Here is a 9,226-nt window from a genome sequence, read left to right on the forward strand (position 1 = left end):
AAAGAACCAATATTTAAAGGAAACGGCCATTTAATGGCTGGAGCAAGAGATCAAGGAAGAAAGCGGTGGGAGGAAACCCAAAGAATGGGGGCAAAAGAGGCCAGAGAAAGAATCCAGAGAAAGTGTTGGATTTGACTGGCGAATGAAGAGACATATCGTTATAGGATCAAATCAGATCGGGTAGATTGGCTTTCAACAATTGGGCCAAGCAGCAAGGCTTGAGGGTCCAGCCATCCAGGCTACAATTATCTTACATCAACAATCATAAATTTATTGATGAATGTTAGTAAAAGTATAAGATACTAACTCAATATCAAAAGAAAATTGAAGTTGATTGTTTGCGTGTGTCTGCATTGATTCTAAGTATATCCACGATTTGGATTTTAGTCGACCAAAGGAAAATGAAAAATAAAAAAAGAAGTTAAAAGAATATTGATAGATCACATCTATATATTGAATAAAATAATAATAAGTTGTTGTTAGATTGAAATACAACCGACTCTTTTGAGAATAATTTATTTTAACACCCAAATACGAGTAGTGTTGGTTCGTCTATTGATTTCATTTTGGTAACTTGAATTCACGTAAATTTTTCTAGAGTATGTATCTAATATATTATATGTATTTCGCTTTACATACTTTTAAATTATTTTTACTAATCTTTTGTTGCGTATAAATGCCAAACATCATTCAGAAAGAAAAGAAAGAAGAGAAACAGGTCCGGGTCTTACCCGATCCCTTATAACGATAGGGGAATTTGTTCTTCTCAAGGTAGGAAGAAAGATAAAACAAAATAAAATGAATTATTAATCCAAATTGAATTCAGATTTAGTTTAAAACTCACGAGCCGAGTAACCCACAGGGCGATAGCTTAGGATCTAATACAATAACTTTGGTCTAGCTACCTCAAGGAAAGGAATTAGTCCTCCCGTCCCCCGTTACTAGACATTCCTGTTGAATTTGTGAGTGAAATCCATTTAAAAATGACAGTTCTAACTGGAAAGTAACAATGTAGATATAGCAACTGGTGACAACACCAAAAAGAACCATCCACTGCAGAAAACAAACATTCATGGCAAATATGACCTCTTTTTTACTTTTGACAAACATAAGAGGATTCAATCTCAGGAAAGAAATAACTCAAGTATTACTCAAACAATCGGCACACACAAGCATTTCCAACATGGAAGCAAAGATTCCTAAGGCCACTTCCTGGACATAGCACATTAGGCTGACCTGACCAATCAAGGCTAAGGACATTAAAGCCAATACGAGTCCTCGAATATTTCGCCTTGTCCTCCTGTAAACTATCCTCCCCACTGAAGGAAAACAGATACCACTGGTAGATGCTAAACTACACAAGAGATCAAAGTCCAGCTGTTAATTTCAGCACTCAGCACAAGAACATTTTTCTGGGTGGATCATAAAAGCCTACCAAGCCAATAGCTGAAATGCTGCTAGGAATTAATATCGTTAAACAATGCCACAAACATATAGCATCAAGCTCCCAAGAAATCTTAAATGCAGCGAGGTAGGGCAGTACCAACTAAGAAAGTTAAAAATCTGATTGTCAAAGTTTTTATTGGTTGCATCACTCTATCAAAATAAGCAAGATGATTACTACTTAATAAAATAGGACCCAACTCTCAACAGGTAAGAACTCATCATACAAAATCACCATTATCAAAATAGAAACTGCATTGACACACAAAGCAGAAGAAAAACTGAGTACCCTTCACCCTGCATGTCAGCTCAAAAATGCATTGATTGGGAAACGGACACCACCACAGATTCTAAAAAGAAGCACAAGAGGAAAATATCAAGATAACTAGTTCACTTCAGCAGCACAATTCGACAAAGGTCAGCGTAGAGAAGCCAACTATTTTTCACCAGGTAAATTATAGAATTATAGCAAAGAATAGAATGAAAAACGACAATGGTAAACAAACATATTGCAAGCAAAAATATTACAAACAAAATCATCTGAAAGACCAGTTGCTGCGTATAGTTAAGCCTTATTACACGCTTCCATACTGCATGCAAAATTGACTTGCCAATCAAAGTAACAGACAAAGGAGTAGCAGGTTATAGCACAAGATTTCCAACCCTAGTAGTCGGCCTCAGCGCTTTCTGCCATGCCTCCTGCTCTTGCCCTTTCTCCGACTGCTCTTATCCTCAGAGTCAGAGTCCGAATCTGAGTATGAATCCGAAGATTCAGATGAGGAGCTGTACCTCCGATGCCTTCTCTTCCTCTGTTTCTTCTTTTTGTTCCTCCTTCTCCTCCTCCTTTCCTCCTCGGAATCAGTGGACGAGCTATAGCTTGACTCACTCTCCCCCGAAGAATCATCTGATCCCGTAACAGAGGATGCACCACTGTCAGATTCAAAAACTGAAGCCTCACTATCATTGTCAGACTCGGTGTCAGATTTATGCTTCCTCTTACTCTTCTTCTCACGTTTTTCGCTCGTTTCGGTCACCTGAACATCTGGGTTGTCCAAATAGTACGAAATCGAGAACTTCATTCTAAGTTTTGGGTTCTTCAGTTGCTGCGTCCGTGATGGTCTTGAGATATAAACCCTCTCATTCTTGCACTCATAAGTCCAATGTCCCGTTTGGAAGCACTTCTGGCACTGTGAAGCTGCCCCAAGGGTCGTTGTTGAGCTCTTGAGATCCTTACGTTCACCCAATCTCACTTGTTTCTCAGTACTCATCAAATACATTTGCCTCTTGGCTTCTTTCCTCTCTTGCCATCTACTAGGCCCCTCTTCCTTCTGCCCATATGCGTTCACATTCCGGGCAGCCGCAGCAGCTGCACGCTCAGCCTGGGCACGGCTGAGACCCTTTGCAGCTGATAAAGCAGCAGCCTTTATTCTTTCTGCAGCATCCTGAGCAGCACCATCATCTTTATTGCCCGACATGCTCAACTATAGGAGGAGAAGACTCAGAATCTGCGCAACACAAAAAGGATATTTATATCATTCTTCCAGGCCTCCCAAAAGCATTACCAACATTACATGAATGATAAACATACATCTAAATAGGAGAAAATCTTATAAAATTAATCCCATGTAAAATCATGCAAAACCTAGCGACTAGAACAAGTCTAACAAATAGCCTGAACTGAAAATTTAAAGATTTCAATAACCATGACCGAATTGCTAGATCATTTTTTTACCGTGAACTCGAAAACAATTCCCCAAAAATTGTTTTCAAAAAATTAATGAAATTTCTTCCCGCTGCAATAGACGGAAACATCGACAGCACCGAACAATTAGATTGACAAGACTAACAGGGAGGACATACAAAGCGAATATATAAACAAGCCCCACCAAAATATGCGATGGAAAAATCAAGAATACGAGCGTTTCAAACCAGATCTCAACCGTATTCAAGAACACAAAGATGAAACAAGAAACTACAAACCAACAGCGCCGAATAGAAAATTCATAAGAAAGGAAATCGAGAAACTAGGGCAAACTTGGTACCTCTCAATATGGGGACGATGGTTGTGATACTGAAACTGAGGACATAAGGTCGCCGACCCCTAAATAAGATATAAGTTTTGGTTTATTTCACTTGTGACCCTATGTTTTGATAAACTATATCCAAGGCCCCTTACTTTTAAATATGCGGCCGGAGTACGGTATGACTATTCACTAGTATGATTATGGGGATGATTGGTATGTAGTGATTGAATGGGAATGATCAATCCTTTGATACTTTGATAGGATTTTAGATTTATAAATATTTATTTTTATGAAAATTCTTATTTCGCTGAATAAAATAATTAGTCATTTTCTCATTTAATCGTGTTGCAACTGTTGCACCTTCAAAATAAAACTTGATGCTTTAACCCTATATACTGATCATTCCATCGCAATTCGACCCTATATACGTGAATATTCAATATAGTATCTATGGTAAAAATTTAATAAAATATATCGTAATTATAGACACCCTTTCTTTTTTAAAAAAAAAACTTATAAATTCACCATCTACCAAATATATCTGATCAATTTAAACCCCCTCTGCCAAATATCACGAAAAGTTTCTTTTAAATAATCATTAGTTTTAAATTATTCGACCAAATTACTCATCGAATTAAAATTTTCCCCTTTGAAAAGGCCACAAAGAAGTCCAAAAGGGTTTCGATAAGCTTCAAGTTTAAGAAAACTACCAAACATATAGTCGTAGATTGGCTAAAAGACTGAATTTCCTATTTCAAATTTTATTCCAGCTCCAGTGGATTTTAACATATATAAGTCCCATATACAAAAATTTTCCCAACTAAGCTCCACTAATTTCATTATTGACAATCCAAAATACAAGGAAAAGCTTTACGTCCGAATCTCTGCTCAACCTCAGCTGCCACAGAAACCTGCAGCTTCTACTTCATGAAAATGTTCACTAAAACAGAAAAATGGAAAACCAAAGGGAACGCATCGAGGCGGAGTTGCACGACTAGAATATGCCCGTAAGAAGATTAGCTGCAGTGGATATGGCAGCACCCGTTATGGCGCATTGCACCACCTGTTCGTGTGAGTGGTCGTCCGTGGTCAGTGCCAAAGCTGCTCCAGTTATTGCCCCAGCCAGGGCACTGTTTTTCTGAACCAGAAAAGAATGGATTGGGTCAGAATTTGTAATATACTCAATAAGCCAACAGCAGGTAAAAATATAGACAGCGTCACATATGATGCAAGTATGTATAGTTACCCAGTCATGAACTCCTCTAGCTTCTTTCAACCCATAAGTAAGACCTGAGTACACCCCAGCTGCCAGACCTGCACCCAACGGTACGCAGAAGATCGAAATGAATGATTGTTTCAGTACTGCCATTCCATGACAGGGGACTAACGAAGAGCAAAAGAAGTGGAGTCGTCACAGTCTTACCCCACTGCATAGATTCTTTCCCAGTGCTCTTAACCTACAAGCAGGCATTCACGCATTACAACTACATAATTATAGGAAAGTAAAAATGATATCCTACTTTGATTTGATTGTAGCACTTAGTTCTCATTATTCTCTTGTGTGTGTGGATCGCATGCGATCATATTGAGGCATCTAATGTTGATATCTCCGTACTACATTATAAATGAAACTAGCTTAACATGATTGAGATCATGCATGAGGGAAAAGTTACTACACTGAAGTTGATGTTAAATAAGAGCTGCTAAGACATTATTCTGCATAACTAACCATCGGGAATGTTATTGCGACTTACCAGTGCCTCAACCGACTTTTGGCTATTTTCTCCTGCAATAGTCAACAGATATGAGGCAATGTCATAAAACTATAACCTTGTCAAACAGAGATAAAACTAGAAACTATAAGAACAACAGCAAAATGGTTTCAAAAAGCTATATAAGGCTCCATGCTATATACACAACATATTACTGCCCGCCGAGCATACAGTATCCCGGACATTTAGCATTGACTAGTATCTTAGAACCAACTTTCTGGCAATGAACACAACAGTCGAAACGTGGAAGAACAACCATGTTCAAGAAGCCATTGCACATGTGAGTTTTACTTCAACCAACTTATGATGATAACAGCCACAAGATTCAATTTTCAGAGTTTGACACTTTTTAAGTGCTCAAGCTGCAGGACTATATGGCGAATGCTCACTCTAATTATTGAAAATTGAAGACAAACTGAGCAGCATTACAACAGTAGGATCGTCGATAGTTATATTCACCCCCGTACAGAACTATACACTCAATCACATGCACATCGAAAGCTGAATGAATGCATTGCTTAACGCTCGTACCTCTGAGGTCCGGGATGCGATGGTGCTTCTTGGAGCCACCAACCTCAGGAAGAATGCTGCCACCAACATCTCCACCGGCGCCTGATCAAACAAATCAAGTACTTAAATTTTCCCCATAAACCATACAAATGCAAACTAAAAAATTAATTGGAGGTCGAATCTTGAAAGAAATGAAACAATGACAAATAGAACAGCAGAAAAGTTTCAAACGACAACCCACTTTCCACAGCCGTGAAATAAGCATGGCGTGATACAGCTTGAACCGCTCCAATCTGCCACGGAAAAGGACACCATTTAATCAAAACACGTATATAACTGCGAAGTTGAGAACCACCTCAACGTTGTCGACAATTTTACAATGTTACACATGATCATAATTCCCACTTCGCACTGTCAATTGTCAACCACATCAGAACTCAACTGCACCACGTTTATGGAAATTCATCGAACACGTTGTGCATAAATCTTACACACAACAACACCTCATAGTGAATCGCTAAATCATTGTGGGCATATTGCAAATGAAATGGATATGAAACAATGATGAGGTCGGGATGAATAAACGCAGAAATGAGATTAAACAGAAAGCAAGAATTAATTACTCCAGCAGCTTTAATGAAGCTTTCAGCAACGCGGTTAAGAAGAGGGTGGCCAAGATCAAAGAAACCACCGCTGTCAAAGCTCCTCAGCTCATCAATCAGTGATCGCGTCTCAAGATTACTCCCACTCATTCTCATTCGATTTCCTTTTTCCTTTCTAAAAGAAACTCTTTTTCTTCACAGAGCGCTCCAGAACAAAACCCAAAATCTCCCAATCAAAGAACTGATTTAGTAGGAGATGAGCGAATTATCTAACAGAATGACCATCTCAGAGGGCGTGTGAGAAGTAGTGAATTTCGCAAAGAGAAGGCCAAACTCGGTGGGTTTTCGACACGTGTCCCACGTCTGTACACGCGTCAGCTGGGTAGGACCTGAAATAGCGAAGTTCATGGCGGTCTTTCTCATTGACAGGTAGCTAACGTGGCATCTTTCTCAACGTGACGTGTCATTTTATTTGTTGGGACTGAAGGGTCCATTTTCATTTTGCACCCTTTAAATACGTATATTTGTGATATTGCCCATTTAGATCGTGGAATGTTGTTGGCATGTTGCTGTAAATTAAAATTGGCTCCTTCTATATTTTCATAATTATAAATATTTTTCATTTAAATAGTTAAGTAAAAATTATCACGAATGAGTATTTATTAAATAAATTTTAATTTCAAAATATACTTCAAATTTTTCAAGAAATAATAAAATATTTAAAATTATGACAAATTTTAAGATAAATTATTGTCATTTACCTTTATTTGTTGGCTCGACACTCGAAAATGTAGCTGTTATGAGTATAGATATTATTTTTCAGAGACATTTTAATTCCTATTTAGATATATAATTTAATGATAATACATTTAATCATATTATGGATACATCGTCCCAATCAAATTAACCCAGGAAAAAAAATGATAAATTACATTAACATTCTTTGATATTAAGCCAAAATACACAAATATTTTATATTTTTTTAAAAATTACAACTACATACGCTAACGAGTGTCAGTACAATATTTTTCAAGAAGTATTATTGTAAGCTTTGTCTTAATAAGAGATAGTTGTAATTACAATTATAACCTCATGGGATATAGCTATAATTTTACAAAAAAGGATATAGCATTTGTTATTTTAGCTATAATATGTTTATTATGCAATAACAAAAGTTATAAATTGCGCGTTGAGCATTGATTGATTAAGCCAATAAAAATAAGTACCTCATGAGCAAAGTTAGGAACCAACATTTTATATATTACTCAAAAAAATTGATGGAAAAGTAGACTATACATATAAATATGGGGTTAAATGCAATTTAACGTCTATGATATGTGAAGTGAGCAAACTTTTTTGTGAAAAAAAAAATTAATAAATGATTTTTTCTGTATTTCAAAAATTAAAGCAAATCACCCCCTATCAATGGTTTAGATAGGGATAATTTGCTTTATTTTTTAAAATACAGGGGATAATTTACTGTTTTATTTTTTATAGGGAGATTTTTACTAATTTTTCATAAAAGGGTAAGTTGCATTTTTCCCTATAATTCTGGCTCCTGCACGGAAAAACTGCGGTTACACAAAAATGCTCCAAACTAGCGTGTCAATACAGTTCTACAAGGACTAGAAGAAAAGTGTAGAACTAGAAGAAAAGTGAACAAACCACATTAAAACAACATAATGTACATTTTCCTTGAGGGTTATACACACAAAATTTAGCCTCAATGGTTTATACACATTGCAAATAAGCAAATTATCTCTTATAAAAAAATAAACAGCAATTTATTTCCTTTTGCTTTTTATAATGAAGCAATTTATTTCCCTGTTTAAGGAGATAAATTATTTCATTTTAAAAAACATAACTAGGAAGATAAATTATTGTATTTTAGAAAACATAAGAAGATAAATTATTAATTTATTTTTTTATAAAAAAATAATTTATTTATTTACAATATCACAGGATTATTTGCAGTTTTCCCAAAAAGAAAACGGTGTCATGAATTGTTAAGGAAAAGAATGAGATGAGGTGCCCTGAGTTGGTCAGAATATTTTTTCTTTTATGTAAACACGACATTTTAATAAATTAATTAAATTTTAATTACTAAAATAAAAATATTACCTTAAACACAAGAAAATAGTAATTATATTAAACGGTAATTTATTAAAAGCGCATCAAATTTAAATTACAGCAAAAAAAAACAATTTATTATTAAAAAAACTATTAAAGTATATTCGACAACTTTGTACAATACAAATAAAAGGGTAATCATAAAACGGGTAAATTACATTTTTTGTCCCACAAGTGGACCCGATTCTAATTTTAGTCCCATACTAAGTGCAATTCGCACATTTGGTCCCGTAAGTGGATTTTTTTTCCAATTTCAATCCCAGTTGGGGATTTCCATTAAACTTGACAGCTGCTGCTGATTGCCGTTAGGTCGTTTCTCACGTGATTTGTACGTGAGAAATTTCACTTCATCTTACGCTGAATTAGAAGGAAAAGATCCAAATTTACAGCAGTCAAAAGCCCTAATTTTTTCCCCTTTTCACCTGCGCTTCTTCTTCTTCGTTCACCTGATCTTCTTCTTCGTTCACCGGCGCTTCTTCTTCGTTCGTTCACCTGTGCTTCTTCTTCGTTCGTTCACTGTTCCCTGCTTTGAAAAAAATCCTTTTTGCTGAGTTTTTTTTGGTGAGCAAAGTGTCGGCTATTGTTGAAGGCAAGGTTTTGGTGAGCGTGGGTAATTGACATGGCTCTACGCGACCCCTCAGAAAATGAAAACCCCCCTCCCAATTACGGTATGTAACACATTTGAACTGAAACTTTTGGTTTTTCACCTTAAATAGTAGATAGTGGATGGATTCTGTATCATTGT

The 9,226-nt window shown here is 36.3% G+C and overlaps 2 protein-coding genes across 2 annotated transcripts; both read right to left on the reverse strand.

The window, feature by feature from the left end:
- Positions 1–1,924: 1,924 nt before the first annotated feature.
- On the reverse strand, positions 1,925–3,643 carry LOC105156853 (zinc knuckle (CCHC-type) family protein). Its single transcript, XM_011073093.3, has 2 exons — positions 3,486–3,643; positions 1,925–2,948 (listed from the first exon to the last, which is right to left on the reverse strand). Exon 2 carries the CDS (start codon positions 2,916–2,918, stop codon positions 2,121–2,123), a length of 798 nt encoding a protein of 265 aa, XP_011071395.1. The 5' UTR covers positions 2,919–2,948; positions 3,486–3,643; the 3' UTR covers positions 1,925–2,120.
- Positions 3,644–4,195: 552 nt separating this feature from the next.
- Positions 4,196–6,664, reverse strand: LOC105156852 (outer envelope pore protein 16-2, chloroplastic). The gene is made up of 7 exons (XM_011073091.3): positions 6,373–6,664; positions 5,991–6,042; positions 5,771–5,851; positions 5,222–5,253; positions 4,891–4,924; positions 4,714–4,781; positions 4,196–4,605 (listed from the first exon to the last, which is right to left on the reverse strand). Exons 1-7 carry the CDS (start codon positions 6,505–6,507, stop codon positions 4,462–4,464), a joined length of 546 nt encoding a protein of 181 aa, XP_011071393.1. The 5' UTR covers positions 6,508–6,664; the 3' UTR covers positions 4,196–4,461.
- Between the last annotated feature and the right edge of the window lie 2,562 nt (positions 6,665–9,226).

This window comes from Sesamum indicum, linkage group LG3, assembly GCF_026168435.1.
Source record: "Sesamum indicum cultivar Baizhima isolate 11 linkage group LG3, ASM2616843v1, whole genome shotgun sequence".
NCBI lineage: Eukaryota > Viridiplantae > Streptophyta > Magnoliopsida > Lamiales > Pedaliaceae > Sesamum > Sesamum indicum.

Bases quoted from the DNA above. Each gene is read 5' to 3' on its own strand.
- LOC105156853 (XM_011073093.3), bottom strand. From the start codon at position 2,918: ATGTCGGGCAATAAAGATGATGGTGCTGCTCAGGATGCTGCAGAAAGA.
- LOC105156852 (XM_011073091.3), bottom strand. From the start codon at position 6,507: ATGAGAATGAGTGGGAGTAATCTTGAGACGCGATCACTGATTGATGAG. The intron at 5,852-5,990 runs GTGGGTTGTCGT...TTGTTTGATCAG, and splicing joins TTATTTCACGGCTGTGGAAA to GCGCCGGTGGAGATGTTGGT. The intron at 5,254-5,770 runs GTACGAGCGTTA...TGACTATTGCAG, and splicing joins TCGCATCCCGGACCTCAGAG to GAGAAAATAGCCAAAAGTCG.